This window comes from Poecilia formosa, unplaced genomic scaffold (assembly GCF_000485575.1).
Source record: "Poecilia formosa unplaced genomic scaffold, Poecilia_formosa-5.1.2 Scaffold175, whole genome shotgun sequence".
Taxonomy (NCBI): Eukaryota; Metazoa; Chordata; class Actinopteri; order Cyprinodontiformes; family Poeciliidae; genus Poecilia; species Poecilia formosa.
In genome coordinates this window covers 443,210-461,983 of record NW_006800114.1, presented here as the reverse complement: position 1 = coordinate 461,983, position 18,774 = coordinate 443,210, and the positions used below count along the sequence as shown (strand labels likewise).

Sequence of the window (18,774 nt, the reverse complement as noted above, 5' to 3'; positions counted from 1 at the left end):
ACATACCTAAAGAGACTTTAAGGTGCCGATTAAAGGGGGTGGAATACAAATGTACATCACACTTATCAAATGCTTATTTGCAAAAGAAAAAAAGAAAAGGTAAACAATAAAGTACTTCCCTTCCACTTCACAACTATGGAAGGGAAATACTACTTCCCTACTTTGTGATTGTTTACTTCATAATATTCCTGCAAGATACAATGGAGTTTGTGTTTACATGACAAAATATGGAAACTTTCAAAGAGTGTAAATACTTTTCAGAAAGTGCGTTTTGCAACCCCAAAATCACACAAACAGTACTAATAATACAAATGCATTTTCAACCTTTTAGGGAAACCGCAGCTTTTTATGAAAGTTCAACTCAAACAACGCACCGTTTGCCCTTTGACCTTTACACAACCCAACATTCTCTGAGGAACTACTTCTATAAACAGTCCAAGCCAAGGTCAGGATTTATCTGGCTTCTGCCCTGCCATGACTTAAACATCACACAACATCTGCAGAGTCACTTCCTGCACTCAAGGAAAGCGGCTTAGCCAAGGACGCCCAATGCATTGTTGGAATTTTCCTTTTGTTTTAATGGCATTAGTCAACATTGCTCCTAAAATAGCTCTCTGTATCGGGGTATGAAAAACAAAGGAAGTCCTCTATTGTTGCTGTAGTACCTCCATGGCAGGTGTCCTTGCTGCTAGAGCTCTGGCTACTTCAGCTACAGGGCGGTAAACAAAGGGCAGGGTCACTGAGCACAATAACATTTACTAAAAGCCTTAGAGGGAACATCAGGTAAAGAGAACATATATTTATAGATCCTACAGTCTCATGAGTAACATTGAAATTAGTGACGATTATGAGATGAACAAACATGTTTAAAACAGAACTACAAGTTGCCAAGACAACTAACATACTAACATTTCAAGTTTAGAGATAAAAACAACAAAGTCTAATGGAATTTGCAAAGTGCAACTAAACTGTATCTTTAATCTGACCTTCCATAATAACCAGTCTGCTGCAAAGACTTCCTGTTTCCTCATTTCAGTCTGTATATTTAAAGCTTCAAACACTGCACTTTAGCTTAGGGCGTTTATGGTCAAAGAATAAGCCTCGGTTAGCACATCTGAATTACACACACTCACTGTGGAAGCTGGCGAAAGTCTCCAGAATACTCCTCATACTTGTAGTTGACCACATGCCAGTCAGACTTGTATGTTTTAATACACTGCAGAGAGAAAGGAATAAAAAAAGGGTTAGAGGTTATAAGATGAGAGGAAATTAAGTTGAACTGAAGTGGGTTTAGTTACGGCTAAATGAATAAAACACATTTTTATTTAAATGTTGAAGAGGAGCTGCTGCTTTGCTCAAAAACATCAGAGGAAGTCATGGACTTTCAAATATTTCCAGACAAATATTAAAAGTTTAGATGTGCAAAGTTCTGCTTTCGTATCTGAAACAAAACTGTTAGCGAACTTTCACGTTTAGAAAAAAAAAATCTTAATTTTCAAGTAGCCTAGTTAAAGTTCCAGGCTTCAAATTAGTGGCATGAGCTTAAATGCATTGCCCATGCTCAGAACTCTGTAAGGAGAAACATCGAAATTGAAAAATCTGATAATGGCAAATTGCAAAAACGTGCAAAATACAGCTAATAGTAGTATTTCTTATCTCAATGTGTTCTTCAGCTCTCTGAATTCCTCAAAAACAAAACAAACAAAAAAACTATAGAACCCACAATGTCCAAGACAAAAGGTCAATAAAAGTGGAAAAAAAATTTCAGGGTAAGAAAAAAAAAAGAAGAAGAAGAAAACATCCATCTGTATAAGTAACCCCAGCTGTTCCAGATGGAGTTATGATGTAATGCCCTGCTACAGCAGCGGGGGACTATCATGTACTGTGCTCTATATTGAGTCGCATCCCAAGTATCTAGAGCACAGATTCTCTGACACAACATGGGGTCAAGTACCAACAAAGTATGGATTCCATCTCTGGACAATCCACGGCGCACTTACTGTCAGGAAATCAGAGGGTGGAGAACACAAATAAAAGTTCACATGAAGGCCAACAGCGACATTCCAAAATGCGCACCATATGAGTTTTCTCTCTTCTCAAAGCCAAACGAATGGCATTTGTTATTCTCAACAACACTCTCGGAAATCAAACCAGCTTTACCTGCACAAGAAAATCAAAGCTTTGATTAGCTTAATGTTTCAATCAAGAGTCCATCTGGTCTGAAAGGTATGAATTCCAGGTGCTCTAACTACGGCAGAAACAAAGCAAATTGTGTTTGGCTAAAAGTAGATCAAACTTGGCAGCACATCAGTTGAAAGGACATTGCAGGGTTTCAGTCAGAGCCTCGCCTTTGGCACTCAGGGAGGGATTTAAAATGGTCAAAGCAGGCTAGCATCCATGCATGTATTGGTTTTACCTCTTGGACAAACAGAGAGGAAGCTTCTTTCTCAGCAGTCTCTGGCACAGTGGAGAGCAGAGTCCGTCCCTGGCGCCGCAGGGTGGAGATCTGAAGGGAGAGAGGCATGAAAAACACATCACACAACACATCCATTCTGTCAGGCAGCAGGGCAAATTGCATTTTACAAGACCTCAAAATTACAAAATGTACTGATCCCCTTTAATTAATTAACTAAACGTCTTTCTAAGTCTTTGGGCTTCCAAAGGTATTTCAAGGTCAGAAGGGATATTTATAAAAACCCTCCAGCGAGTTCTACATCTGCCCCAGGGTCACCCTGAAAACCTTCAAAGGGAGAAGGCCAGGAGGCATCCTCATTAGATGCCCAAACCATTACAGCTGGTTCAGCTGAAGAAATCCTCTAGGATCTGTGGAACCACAGAAGCAGGAGTTCTTCTGGTTCCTGGATGCTTCTTTGCTTTTTAAGAAGTCTCCAGAGACAATCAAGACCGAAGGCCTCATTTTAGCACTTTCCATGCTAATGTCTGCAACTGAAATCAACAACACTGGTTGAATCGCAACCATCAAGCTATTGTGCAACTGCTTTTTATTTCAATGGCCTCTGAAGATACGCTGCTATAAATAAACGACATGCCATTGTATTACTGTTTAGGTATACTTGAGAGTATGCTGTTTGATCATTAGCAAAACAATGATCGATAGATTTTTTTTTTTTTTTTTTGCCATTTTGAACACCATGATGCATATATATTTCTAATATGCTCCACTGATACTGAATTTATGACAATTCTATTCAAATCTTGCATCAAAAACAAAATAATAACGTTGCTTCATCTATGCAGATGCACTCTCTGTAATGAAAACGATTCAGTCACCTCGACATGCCGATTGCTTAGAATGGGTCTGCCTTACAACAACGCTAAGTGAAAATTTCTAATCTTTATGTAAAACACCAAGTCACTATTTCATATGTATATGTATTCATTTCATTAATTTAATTGAATACATTCTTATAAAAATCACTTCCAGTGTGTTTGTGTGTTTTACATGCTAAACACACTGACCCATTAGTGACCAATAGTACATCAATGAATGTATTTAGCAAATAGGAGAAAATAAGATGAGCTGACAGAGTAAGGAATGACTGCTGTAGGATCTGAGTCAATCCAGTCAAACTCCAGACCCAATTATTTCCCCTCCTAGCCTTATAATGTCAGACAGAGTAGAGTATGGGTCCATAGGAAATATGCCTCAGGCTGTGAAGGCTATTGAGTCGGAGGGTCTGCAAAATTACTAGAGGCTGCCACTTCCTTTGCTTAAGACGAGTGCTCTGGTTTTCAACTCAGCTCACAAAAACGCAGTTGGACGCAGTGACACAATGACCTCGTTTGTCACGAGTCGCTTGTTCATACACTCTTGAGCTCACAAGGTTTTAACCGTTCTGCTATATTTTGGTTTGTACACAGGTTTTTTTGGCTATCAAAATCATATTTTGCTCAATCTGGAAAATTTACATAGTGTTCTTTGATTTCCTTTTCTTCTTCGACTTTAAATACATCTACATTACATTGTCTTATTCTGGCTGCTCCCTTTAGGAAGCACCACAGCAAATAATTTCTTGTCCATAATTAGAAACTGTATGACATGCAGATTCACCTGTGTGTGTATTCTGACTTTCTTCAAGTGACACTAATTCCCCGTTTGTCCAAATCACACCATCACTATCCCAGCTTTTGTCCACCTTCTCTTTTCACTCACTATAGATCCCAATGTCATCTGCAAACATCCAAATAGATCTACAATGTAATTGAATCTATTACATTTTATAACTACACACAGGTTGACACTATTTGCAAATCAAGTGCTTTGTGAAGATAATCAGTAACACTGGATTTTATTTTAATCTCAGTGTAAAGAGGATTGAATACGACAAAGACTTTTATTTTTATATGATTTATAAAGCAACTAACATCTTCCTTCCCCGTCTCAATTATGCACTACTCTGTGTCAGTATATCACATATAATAAAGTAGAGTGAGGTTTGTGGTTGGAATGTGATGAAATGTGAAAAAGTGGTACAGGGAGCATGAATGGTTTTGCCAAGCACTACATCAACAAAGAGTAAATCCATAACCACACATTTAATCTCTTTCCTCTAATCAAATATCCTTCCTCTTTGATAGGTTTGGGAGGATGTGTGTTTACAGAGAAATTAGGGGTTTTCAGTTCAGCATGTCCCCCACAAATGCAGGACAGTGTTGTGTGGAACTTTAAAATCCTTGTAAATTCAGAAAAACAGAGGGGAGAGCACTGATGAGTCAGAGCTTTACGACTCTGGCCATTATTAAACTCTGCTTACAGGGGCATTATTATGGGTTTTCCAAGCACATAGTATCATTTTGTAGCACAATCAGTTCTTATAAAAAAATCAAAGAAATTTGACTTCAGCACTTAACATCTTCAAATTGAGCCACCGTCTCTTTAAAAACTCACTACAACATGGCTCCTCTATTAACCTTTTAAGTTTTTACCAGCCTTGCACTCAGAAGTAGCTCATATGCCGAGCTTGGCCGATGTGCAGTTGTACAAGGTGTTTGCTAATTGCTTCTGGCTAGTCTGAAGGAGCTGAGTTGGGGAGGCTGCTCGGAGAAGCTGAAGCTCAGAGGTGGCGCCGGGTCCAAGCAGGCGTTTCACACAGCTGAATGGTTGAGAGTAAAGGATTTCTCAAACATGCATGAAAGAATCAAGGCAACACTCCAGGTGTGTTTTTGATGAGGGAATAACATTACAACATTATGTAAAGCTCAAGAAAGTTTATTTAAAATAATATTGTTGCTGTAAAGATTCCCCTGTTGATGAGCAGCAGAAAGGTGGATCAATCGAAAGCTTGATGTAATTATTATTTCAACAACAAGAAACTATTGAACTAGCTCTACCTCCAACTTAATTACTCAGTTGAGTCAGGATTATCTGAATGCAAACATCACTAGTACACAGTAACGCTCAAATCCAGATGCCTATAGCCTAAGTTTTACTTGGTAACCAACGTACACAGTTCCACACTTTTTCAGTGTTGACTGAAAGAAAAAAATGTGGTTTTGTTTTTATCCTCCTAAAAACATACCAAACTGTGAACCCCTACTCTTTAAATCAATGTTTATCAGTGTTGGAGTGCAGTGCTTGTTCTCGCCACACCCATGTGTCTGGCTGTTTTAATGCTTTGTGTCTCTCCACCCAGTGATGTGAAACATGTGGTGGGTTGGACAGATGGACAGACTGGGTCAAACCACACACACACTTGCATACACACAGGAACACACAGTGGTTGTGGACAGTTACTAACAGAGACAGTTCCATAGTGAAAACCACCAATCATCGACTGATTGCGCAATAATCTAGGAGTAGGCTGGATGTTCCTTTATCAACACTGCACTTGGATTCAATGTATTTTAGTTCATATCCAACGATGAGTGTATTTATTTCAAGGTAGCCTCATCTAGTTTCACCATTTCTACTGCAAGTGATAACTGCAGTAAAAACTAAGCAGCAGATAAAGGTGAATACCTGAGTGAACTAACTTTAGAAATAGCGTTTGAGAATTTGAGAATTCAAGAATTCGAAGTGAAAATGCAAAAGGAGAATTCAAAACAGAGCATTAAAGATACCAAAGATGGAAAAATAGTTCGTATTGAAGAGGCAGACACTTTTATAAACAGCTAAAAATCTTAAAAATCTGAGTATATACATAATTTTAAGTAGAAATACTTCATATTTCTACGCAGGTAACATTAGTTTGAATGTAAAATATATTTCCCTATGCATCTTATTGCTTAATAAAGTAATAAATCCATCAACATGCTCAGAGTTGCTCTTGCTCACCTGGAAGTCCTCCGTAGGGAACTGCAGCATATCACGCAGAACATCACTTATGATCTGGGTCTTCCTCTGGAGGAGAACATTCTCATAGTCCAGAGGCTCTATGATCTTTGGTTTTACCTGTGGGAACGAAACACAACATTAGGCCAGCCTTTTTTAACTTTCGTTTGATTTATCATAAAGGAACTGTGCCTGTTCGACAACAGCAACAACAACAGGACCATTTCATATGTTCTGGACGCATTCACAATGGTAAATCTGTAGCATTCACAGCGTGCGGACAACAAGTTGCTATTGTCCTTTCACTGGCAGCTCTAGATACAGGAACTGGCACAATGAATATGGGCAACAAGAGAAGGAGATGCTGGATGACGGAGATTGTGTGAGTATTTGTACCAGTCACAGTCTCACAGGCTCACGTTCAGTATCTAAAGAAGTGGCCACTGCAGCTCATGGAATCGTTTTTTTCTCAGAAGTACACATTACCTCTTTATACCAGTGTGCAACAGAGACAGATCTACACCAACTGGCCACTTTATTGGCTGTACCTTGTTAGTACTCATCTTCAGAACTGCTTCTATCCTTTTATTCAGTTACATTCCTCTGAGATTTTGGCCCCACAAAGCATTACACAGTTGCAGAGAATTTGTCCGTAGCACATCCATCTATCACATCCCGAAGCTGCGGTGGAACTGTATACTCCCTAAATAAGACTCTTCACTCTAGATGATATCATTGAAGCAAAAAGAACTGCCTAGGCATTGATGTTTGACAGTAAGTAAGATAGCAGAGCTCAGTTCCTGATGTTATACTCCCTTGACACTGCAGACCTCAGCTGTTGCATTCCACAGGAAAACCCCTGAGATTGGTCTCCCTTAAAAATAACCTTATCAACTGGGATTTAGGTATACAAACCTCGAAAAATGTGGATGTGTTTTCTTATTAAAGTTTGAATATTTTGACATATGAAAAACACATGCAGCCTAGCTTAGATGTGTTAGGCTAAGCTAGGCTATCAGTGCATCAGAACACAATGATTGGGAATTCACCTAATGAAGCCTATACCACTGAAACATAAGGCAAATATGCAACAGTATTTCAAACATAATCAAAAGCTGAAGAATGAATTTTATAAGCCATAGACAAGTAAACAGCTAAGCATAGTCGCAATTACGGGATCATTTTTGGCATAGCATCTTCAACAAAATGTATAAGTTTATATAAGATTTGCAGCCCAGGTAGAAAGGTACTAGTAGGCAACAAATGTATTGTTAGATCAGACACTCTGCTTACTGAGGCTGTTAGTCTGAGCCATGTTCATTATGCCTACAACAATACAGATAATAGATTATGGAAAAATTGTAAGTGGACTTAAACTTTATAGTGCTTTTTAGTCATACTGACCAGCTGAGTCACATTCACTCAAACCTTCAGCAATATAAAGATGAAGTCGGTCTTTTAAGGTCTATTGTCTCGGCCAAAGAGAATTACACATGTAATGGGGCAAAACCTCAATCAGACCAATGACCACAACCATATAATACTAAGCTACGTGGCTGGTAGACACGGAATTGATTTATATTATTTGGATTAGCCTCTTGGACTTGATTCAACAAACACATGAGGCCAATTAAACACATGTCTGGCTGTAGATTTAAGTTTTGATTTATTTAAGCGATTTTCCCAGTGATCCAATGCAATGACCCTCATCCAAATTTCTCAGCCCTGTGGATATTAAAGATGGCCTGATAAGCATAAAGTTATAAGCTACGGTTTATAATGGGATTCTGGCCAGGCAGACAACCAGCTGTGAACTCAGTGGCTTTGCAGGGTAACTTGCCAGTAATTAACTCGCATTAATGCATTTCATATGTGAGTCTGAGGTTTATTGTGACGACATCGTTGATTAAAGAAAAACATTCATTTGAAATTAAAAATAAAATTTTGTTTTGCTAACTTTTTTTTTTATTATTATTTTAACAGAAAATTTTAATCAGACTGGCCAAAATTTTGGACTCTGGTGCACAGGAAGGGTTAACAAACAAAAGAAGCAACAAGTGCTCCACTTCCAAAAAAAGATTGGCTCCCATGAGAGGCATAGAGTCAAGCTGCTACTTCCCATCATCACGTCGGGGCCTTTGAAAGATATTTAAAGCAGCTTCTGAAGGATTGAACACAAAGCAGAATAGGAACGTACGTACTCACCACTGGCACCTGTGGCACTCCTTCAACTTCTGCCTCAATCTCAGCCAAACTTTTGTACTGCTGTGGACTCTCTATCACCATCTCCCTTTTAGGGGCTTTGGCTGTTCGACACTGCATGGTGGTCAAGTCCTGCCAGTGCACACCTTATGGTCAGGCATAGGATGGCATTTCAGAAAGCTGTCTTCTGTCTCCGAAACTTTCAAGAGCTTTGATGACGTCCAGCGAGTTTCCCTCTTTTTACTCAACCATGGGCCCGGCCTCCCTCTCCCTTTCTCTCCCCTGCTCTGTCTCTCATCAAGAAACACACGACTCCTCCCACCCTCACAGCTGTACGGATGTAAGAATGTGCGCAGCAGGAGCAGGAGAGGACGTACAACAACCCCTCCCTCATTAAAAACTTGGAAAAGACCCATGGATCACGTCATCATGTTCCAGCCCCACCTGCCTATTTATCTACAGTCTCGATAAAAAAGAAGGACATCCTCTCTGGACCATGACACTCAACCTCAACCGTACAAGACATACGCACGAGGATGATGAATTTAGAAAAACACTAGATAAATTGAAGAAATTTTGTGAGAAAAATCAACAAAAACGTTGTCCGTTGTGAAAACATATTGCTCATCAGAACAGTATATTAATAAAAACAGTTCAGCACAAACCATGAGATTTCTTGAACACTGGGATGGATGAGGGTCAATGAGACGATCTACCATAGCAAACACAATGCCTTTTAGAGATAACTAAATACAGCATATCAATACAAACACCTTCCATCTGTCCAGCATGGGGGTGGAGCACTGACAATATAGTCTATTTTTGTAGGCGCCGAGTCAAAAATAAAAGCCAAAATGCGATCCTATTGGTGTGACTCTTGAAGGTTAGCCCAAAAACACGAGGACAAAGTTGTCGGTGCTCCTCTGTTAATGACTGGAAAACCCACAAGGTCACTAAAATAACTGATAAAAGCAACGATAAATAACAATTTGCTGACAGTTAACCAATGAAAACCAGACATTGCTTTTAAGAATGTGGATCAATTTTTAAAAAGAAACTAAAGAAAAAGATCTGGACAAAAATGATGTTAATTTTAAAAACATTGAAAACAATTTGAACACAGGGACATGGTAAGTTAATGTATGTCCTCTAATTAGCATTATCACTGGGGCTGATATGGCAAATTAAAGTTGCAGTACATAGCGTTTACAAAAGTATGTCACTATGTCAATAATCTATGCAAATCTATGCAAATATCAAATACCTGCATTTTCAAAACTACTTGTCAAGTTGAAGAAAACCCCGTTATTTTGCTTTTTCAAGTGCTTCTCATGCAGATTGTTCTTAATGATGAGTTTTCCTGTAAGACAGACTCTACAAAAGCCTCAAAATAACTGAGCAGTAACAGTAACAATATTTCTAGAGTCAACACTGGCACTTCTACTTTTCCTCTGCTTTGAACTGCTTCTCTGGTATATCTACAACATCAGACTCCCACAGCAGGGTCACTTCCTCCTTCTCCAGCTCTAAGGTGCAACACACAATCTCTTGTTAAAGTTTAAGGACTCGGGAAGAGCTTCCCCGGGGTTTCTTGTAACACTCAGCGCTCTCTGTGGACAGCTGCTGGCTTTTCATCTTGTAGCAGAAAAGAAGCCTCGGTTCAGCTGCTCCTCTCACACTGTGTGTTTTAAAACGATGACACCGCTAGCAATCAGACAAAAAAACATGTTGTGTTGTGCACAGCGCCCACACATCAGTGATATTTTGGATCTTTCTGACTCAAAGAGAATGATTAATATCCAACTGTCTCCATTGGCAGAGGAGTTCGAAGAGCATCAGAGTGCACAAACTGAGGAAGAGGGGAGGTAGGATGACAAGCTGAGGGGTCAGGATGACTTCAAAGGCTGTCGTTCCTCCGCTGCAGTTTCAGCACCACTGCTGCTAAGAAAGTTTAGCACAAAAGTAGGCAAGCGTGTGCTCGAGCGCGAGCTTTACTTTCTGCACTGCAGGGTTCTCAGATCATTTGCATAAGTTGTTTCAACAGTGCCAGCTTCAAAGGGACAGGCTGAAATGCACCTCTCAGAGAGACCATGTCTTAGAAAAACACTGGAATGGAGCTGGAAGCTCTGAAGCATAACTGACCTGTGTAGCAGTGTAATCGGCTGAAAAAATCCCTCAAAAGACAAACAGATATATCACATCTACTAGTAGATGTGGTGATAGATGTACTCTTAGTTTTGGCACTGCAGCTAATTACCATTCTTCCCCAATTAAAAAATGAGGCTCCATAAGAATTAAATTTTGCCCAAAACCTAATCATTCTACTCTGGTCAAAATCCTAGAATCCACGAAACGGAAGAAAATCTCGGCTAACGTATATGTTACAAATAAAAATCACCATAACAGCAGATATATTTGTCCATCCATCCATTTTCTTTACACACTTGTCCCTCAGTGGGGTCGGGAGGGGTGCTGGTGCCTATCTCCAGCTAACGTTCCGGGCGAGAGGCAGGGTCACCCTGGACAGGTCGCCAGGCTGTCGCTGGGCAACACAGAGACACACAACCATGCACACACACACTCACACCAATTAACCTGACAATCATGTTTTTGGACTGTGGGAGAAAACCGGAGTACCTGGAGAAAACCCACCATGCACAGGGAGAACATGCAAACTCCATGCAGAAAGACCGGGGCTGGGAATTAAACCCAGAACCTTCTTGCTGCAAGGCAACAGCTCTACCAACTGTGCCACTGTGCAGATATATTTGTCACATTTAAAATTGGTTTTGATAAAGCTCTTGTGACTGGTTCACTGGAAGGACACAAATGAAGCCACAGTTGCTCATTTTCTTAAAAAAAAAAAAAAAAACATGCAGCAAAATCCCCTTAAGCTGGTGTTTCCTGTTGCTACTCCTTTAAAAGATTCATCAAAGCTTCAAAGCTTAGAAAGCCTCAAACTGTTTAAACTGATCAGGTTATGTAAGTCCTATTTAGCAGGTAACTTTTTAAAGTGTTGTGTGTGAAAATATAATACAGATTCAGGGTTTTTTTTTCCACCTGAAGAAGCATTATTTACTGCTGAAAATTAGAGAAAGTGTTTTATTTAAAATAGCCCATATTGAGGCTTTACTATCGTCCATTATGGCTGTAATATGCTGCATCACTTCTGCCCCTACAGAGCCAAAAGTCATATGGTGACAGTGTCACCAGCACTGCATGATAATCAGCCCGTTGTCAAGATGCCGTCTGCACTGAGGTCACCCTCTCTCATTATCGGCACTCTCACACCATCAAACTTCCCAGAGCTACCCACTGGTACCGTGTTAGTGATACCACAAGTGTTACTTTGTCTAAGAAAGTGATCATACACGGAGTGAGAACAAATCAATTCACAGGGCCATCTGTGGAAGAGCTTAGAAGAAAAAAACGAAGCTCTCACAGAGGGAAGAAAGAGGGGAAAGGGGCTGGAGAGGGATGACGTCCATTTGTTTTTACTCAGCTTGAACCAATTAGATCACGTGAGTCCCCTACACCCTTCCCAAGAGGTGCGCCCAAAGCCCCATCGCTTGCGAACGTAAGAAGAGACGAAGCTCTAAAAGTCTAGAGAGAATTGCATAAGGCCGGGTTTGACGTCATGTTTGGGAGTCAACCGTTGCTACAGGCTCCCTGAAGAGACAAAGTGTCATAAAGCAGAGAAAATCCAACCTGTTGTACACCTTTTAATAATAATAACACACCTAAATCAATTGATCTGTCACAAAGCTAATGAAATGTAAACACTTTCTATTAAAGTGGGAGCAACAAAGCATTAAAACATAATAAGAGCAAGAAAACACATCTGACGCAACTTAATATGAGAGATGGGAGTTTCCTTAGTGCTAATGACATCAGACTTCTCATAGGTACTCGCATCTCCTGAAGTGCAGAAAGTCCCTGAATAGGCTTGCCTTGCAAGACGATGTCACATACAGACACAGCTGTGTCTATGCCCCATTATAATGACAATACATTTGCTAATTTCTTAATTTAACAAAAACATATAAAAAGCCAAGCAGTAGGCTATTCCGAGGTTGCAGTGATGTCATACTTAAACGTTTCAGATAATTAAACAATTTTAATATCAGGCAGAAAGAACCTGAGTAAAAACAAAAAACGTTTTTATGTTATGAAAAAATATATTATCAAGCCTTATCTGAAAATATGATTTCTTCATCTCTTAATTCTAGATACTGTGCCCAGGTTAGAGCAGCTGGTTACAACAGCAGTCATTTCTGATCGTCCATTCAGCGCTCCACCATTCCACCCATCGTATAAAGGGAGAGCTCACATTGTTACCAATGTAAGGTCCTCATTGTCTCTCGTGGGTATGATGTTCAGTCTTGGCACTGGTCCTGTTTCATTTCAGCTTCCAGGAAATGTCAGTTCCTATGCAACGAGGTACCAGAAGGAGGTGCTAACAGCAATACCTGGTGTAAAACAGTTGGGCAAATGTTGGATTTAGGATCTACGCTCATATTTAAACAAAGCAGAAGAACAAAATTAAAGACTGAGTGACTCAACCAGCTGTTGTCACCGTGGACAGTTATCAGAGATCCCATTTAGGAATGGATTAAAAAAACGCTCACTTGGTGGCAAATTTATCAATACACCAACACCATCAACCTAAACCATTGAGTGAAGACAGGATAGAGTAATGTCTTAATGTTTTGTGGAACAAATTCTAACCAATCATCTGAATTGTATAACAGAAATTAAGACTCAGCAGACTAGGAATGCATTTCATTTTTCAATGCTTAATATGAGAATGTGTGAAGTGTAGTCTTAGTTTCTCTCCATATTGTGAATTTAGAAGTGGTTTTCCATCAACTTTGGTTGTAATAAGTGTTCATTCGAGCTACTGTTAACATATTATCATCTCAAGCTAGTTGGCCCATTTTCCTCTAATATTAGCAAGGAATTTTCACTCACAAAGAAGATGCTCAATGAACATTTCAATTTGGCAAACTGTTCCAGAACTGGTTAAAACACAACAACTTTGAGGCTAAAGTAGAGCTATTGTTTACCAGAGCGGTGGTTGGTATCCATTGATGAGATCCCCAAAGACTCTGCGCTTCTTCTTCGTCCTCCAGAGCCCCCAGTTCCACTGAACCTTTGACATAAGTACAGTTTCTCTCGAGGATGGAACGCAACCCCTCCAACAGAACCACACTGGTTGTGCAGCCCATGATGAAAACGGACACTCGCTTCCACGGTGATCAAGAGCCTCCACTGCAGGTGGCAGTAGGATCAGAAGCCCCAAACATATCTTCCGAACTTTACCTTTGTCTTAAATCTTTGTCTTAAATCGAGGCAAAGCCTTTTTTACAGGTGGACTGAAAGGGTCCACATTCACGGTTGAGGAGACTCAGAATTATCCACTGTTGCAATTATCCAAGACTCTGTATATCGGAAAGCAGAGAGTCTTGGGAGACGGGTCGGCGAGTTGTATCCTCCTGTGTGATGCTCAGCAGGGACGAATGAGGGATGAAGGATGGTGTGTGTTCATTCAGTCCATTCATTCGAAGCAGGGCGTCAGCTTGACTCTTCTTTCTTCCTCACTCCTGCTGGGGGGGATGATGCGAATGTCGAGGCACTTGCTCCTTCTCCAGTTTGCCTTCTCTCCTCCTTTTCCTCACCCTTGTCATCAATCACTCAAGCCAACCGCTTTCGTTTCTTAACTCCTTCGTCTCTCTCCTGCTCTCAGTCGAAAAGCCTAGTCACTTCTCTGACTCTGCAGTGCTTTCTACACAGCATAAGCAGACTGTTACAAAGACGCACACACACAAACTAGCCCCCACATAAATCAGCTGGTGCAGACAATGTTTTACTCTTTCTCCCTGCGTCTTTCCCTCCTTCCTCTTTCTCCCACTGACAGTGGTATTACAAGTGTTGTAGTCATCCTTCTGATGTCATACGAATATTCTCAAGGGGAATTACAAGGAATAATTATACTTCTTTTGTCTTCGCTGCAGGCTAGCAGATGTTAACACTAAAAATTAACCAATGCATTGTCTCTGAATTCGAGCAAAACAAGAACAAACTTTTCAGATAGTTAGTTCTCGGTCCAAACACATTTATCATGAAAGCATTTGATGCTTTCCCATTCATACATTTACAGTCTTCTGTCTTTTTTTAGTATGTTTTTAAAATGTAGAATCTATTTTTCTAAGATTTTATTTAAGGTTTATGGGATCGCCTCTGGATGGCGAGAAAAATGGATGTATCGATAATGGGATTAAGTCTGAAAATATGACTATATTTCCATACAAAACCAGGCATGAGACATGCTTAAATCGAAGGTTATACTATTCTAACATATTTTAACGTGTCCCTGTCCTCATATTTTCTTTTTCAAAGACAAGAATAAGACCTGAATCATGTAGGGCTTTTTTATGTAAAAATGTATTGTTTTTTATTAATGACTGTTGGGATATCCTGCAGTTTCTCTCAGATGGTGTAAATATTTCATCAGTATATGACACACTCACCCACTTTTATCCAGCTTTTGCTGAAAAACAAGTGCAACCCAGAACAGTATTGAAAAGTTAAGAGGTAAATCTTGAGAATACTGGTAGCTAAATGTCTTTAGAAGTTTCAAAACAACGGTGCCACATCCAGTGTAATCAACGTTAAATAAATTGGTCCAGATTTGACTAGTTCTTATAAGTTAGGGAAGATTAAATACAGTCTGGAGTCATTAAAAACTCTTTATCGACTCCAAAGCATATGCCAACTTTGCCATTATGTGATGGCTCCGATATTCTTATTCTCGATCAATACATTCTCAAAAAAAAAAATAAATAAATCTAATGCTTCAAAACACAATAAAGTGGGTTTTAAAGAAAATGTAATAATTAGTACACTTTAGTACCATCTGGTTAATCTGTAGCGTTAGCTGGTAAACAGTTAACTACTGTGTGTGTTTTACGCACAGCTAGCTTATGTCTAGATGGGTAAGAAATGTGTCACAGAGGAAAAGAATTGTTAATATGAACAAGAAAAGATTGTTACTTTTTTTGTTACTTTACTAACAAGAATGTACTAAATGATTCCCACAAATTGTTTCATGATATTTTATGGCAAGCAGACCATTTTCTTACAGATAACTTCTAAATGATTAACTATTTCAGCTAATCTCTTTGTCTCTGATTTCCATAGTTCACAACAGCTCAGGTTCATTTTGCTTTGAAAAATTACTTTGGTTAATGCAAAGCTACTCTGTGTGTTCTCCAGAGTAGCGGACAGGAAATTAGCCGCTCTGGCTAACACACGCAATAGCCATTAGCTAATAGCTGTGCTCAGTCAGCAAGCTAACATGTATTAGGAAGAAAAACCAACAATAATGTATTTCTCTGCCTTTTGAATATTCAAACAGTAAAGAAACATGTTCACAAATGAATTTCTGGAACATTAACTGGAAGTTAATCAGAACCTCTAACAAATTCATGGTTGATCATCACTGAAGTCCTGTCTGACACTCCTGACATACCCACAGCTTATTTATAAACTGCATAAGATCAAGATTGTAGGAAACAAAACTGCTGTAATGGACAGCAACACTGCAGTATGCCCACATCAAAGAGGAGGCATTAATGTAATTAAATCAGAATCCAGCCAGTAATGCACCCAACATCCTTTTACACTGACAATTGTAAACTACAAGATATCCCACGAAAGGATATGACATCATTTTAAGAGAATTCACAAGAATCGTTTGCAAAAACAAAAAAGATGGCAAACCACAAAATGACGTAAGCTCAAAACTGTGACACATCTTTCTGTGATTATATTTATGGATCCTGGTGTTTTCCCCCCAACTTTCAACAAAGAGAACAAAAAAAACATGTTCTGTTTTCTGTCCTAAAAAAGTCCAATTAAATAACTTTGCAAAAGTATTCACACCTCTTGAACTTTTTCCCCATTTTGTCACGTTACAACCACAAACCTCAACGCATTGTTATTTCCAACACATAAATAGCACGAAATTATGAAGCGGAAGTAAAATGAGACATTTTTACAAACTGCAATCTAAAAAGTTTAGTGTGCATTTACATTGTTGTGATCAGCTTAGTCCAGATTACCATCAACTTCAACCAGCTTTTTTCTTCCTGCTGAAGAAAATCATCTCCACAGCATGATGCTGCCACCACCATGTGGATTCACTGCACATGGTGGTTATTTAGGGCTATCAGAGTTAAGAGGAATGAATACAAGCAGGGCTTTAATTTGTGAGTAAGTTCCAAAAATCATGCTTCATTTTCTTTCCACTTCACTACATTGCACTACATTGCACTACATTGCACTACATTGTTCTAAAATCTAATAAGAATAAATACAAATTGAAGATTTAAATTGAAAAATGGGATCAATTAATGTTTTTTGGTTTTATAAGCTTAGAGAAAGACGTTCTTGATTGAAAGCAATCATTGACTACGAAGAAGTGGTCAATTAAAATTAACAAAAAGATTCCTGCTGTGAATAGAATAGTACATTATAACTCTTTGTCTTTACATGTTGGGATCCCTACAGCGCGATTGCTTCTCCACGGTGCAATAAGAGCTGCTAAGGTGGATGACGTGCATCACTGCTGCCTCCAACAGTCTGTTAAAAACTCTGCAACTGCACTGAAATCTGATGACTCACTGGAAAAAAAAGAAAGAAAAAAAAACCTGGTCCTTACCTCATTTGTCAAAACAGATCCACAGAAAAAAATTCCTCCACGACCACAAGACTACAGCATGCACAAATGCTGCCAGGCCGACTGCAAGTCTGAGCAAAATGCACCGGCAGGCAACAGTTATGAAAGTATTGAGAGGAATAAAAGGACAAATTAATCACAGCAGGCAACTTTCACTACAATGTGTTGATCACCATAAAGCTTTCAATAACTTTTTTATTTTTTTTTTTTTTGATGTTATAGGTAAACCTTCTTTATTCAGGGCTTTCAATTAGGGTTATTATTCTGGGTGGAATGATTAAACTGCTTTAGTTTCTAAAACCTAGCTTTGGGTTCACAAATATAAATTTGTAGCAAGTTATGTTTAATTCATTCCCCATTAAAACTGTGATGCTCAAATATATACATACAATACATATTTGGTTAAATTAACATAAACTGTCAACTTGTCTCCAAAAAAGTAAGTAATCATGATTCAGTTAGTGGACGTTCCACTGCCTTCGGTATGTTTTATTAAATGATTAAAGTGAATTTATGTGTCCATATTCCTGCCTATATTTAACTTTTGGTCCAAAAGGATCAGAGAAAAACCACAAGAATTATAAACTTGTGGATTCAAACACAATGATGCTGTTTATTCCAGAATTATTCCACCATGAAAAAATAACTAATCCCCAAGCGCCCACATCTGATAGTTATTGTAACAAAAAACATATGGGTGCATTGAGTACCAGGGAAATGTTTAGATATGTATTTTCATCTTTTCTGCTTCACAAATTAAAGTAAAAAGTCAAAACCACCGTAAACCAAAAAGAACACAAATATCTCACATTAGACAAAAACAACAACAAAACAAACGGCTAGCGAGCTTTTAGTGGGAAATTAATTTTTATGCACGTTTAGGTTGGTTTGAAAATTGCACTTTTGTATTTTCGCAAACCAGAGACACTGTTCTCCCATTGTCTTTGTCCTCGTTTCTTCTCCAATTCTGCAGCAGTTCGTAAGGGAAAAAGAAAATTGGGTTAATGATAATGACCGTTAGAGCTGAATCTGGGTCGCACACGTGATTTAGATATTGAGAGTCTCATGAAAGGCCTGCAGGTATTGTCGTGGACTGGAATATCATCTGTGTGCAGAAAGACTTTATCCAGACAAGAATTTGGCAGAATTTACCAACCAGTATAAGGAGTCGTATTCCTGCTTACTTGTCTGGACGCTTTTCTAAGTGGGTCTCTCAGTTGAGGTGCTCCAGTTTTACCCATTACCACATTATTTGGCCACCTGAGGGGAACGTTTTTCATATTAAATGGCTATTTTTATGCTAGACAGAGCCTGGATTGAAACGATGTCAGCTGGCTTGAAGCACATTTTTAAGGTCGCTTCCCATTTCCTCCCCTCCCCCCAACACAAAACTGGCTGCTTTTTTGATGTTGTCTTAGTCGCGACTATATTAAAGTCATTCCGCTGTAAGAGAAAGAAAAAAATAAAAGGTCCTCCCACACAGCACCAAAAAGTCACACTTAGAGGGTGTGATGTAAACACACAGGCAGGGATACAGTTT

The 18,774-nt window shown here is 39.1% G+C and overlaps 1 protein-coding gene across 6 annotated transcripts in view; it reads right to left on the bottom strand.

The window, feature by feature from the left end:
* The window catches only part of LOC103147174 (dedicator of cytokinesis protein 9-like), a 39,639-nt gene that overhangs the window by 16,294 nt on the left and 4,571 nt on the right, over positions 1-18,774 (bottom strand). For 3 of the 6 annotated variants that reach the window (XM_007565388.2, XM_016678219.1, XM_016678217.1), the window contains 3 exons: positions 6,296-6,412; positions 2,417-2,506; positions 1,134-1,216 (listed from right to left, as the gene is read on the bottom strand). In XM_007565388.2, the coding sequence (XP_007565450.1) occupies positions 1,134-1,216; positions 2,417-2,506; positions 6,296-6,412 (290 nt within the window). Of the gene's footprint in view, positions 1-1,133; positions 1,217-2,416; positions 2,507-6,295; positions 6,413-8,497; positions 8,725-13,560; positions 14,333-18,774 lie in introns of those variants that run through there. The other 3 variants (XM_016678216.1, XM_016678218.1, XM_007565387.2) reach the window with 2 other exon arrangements.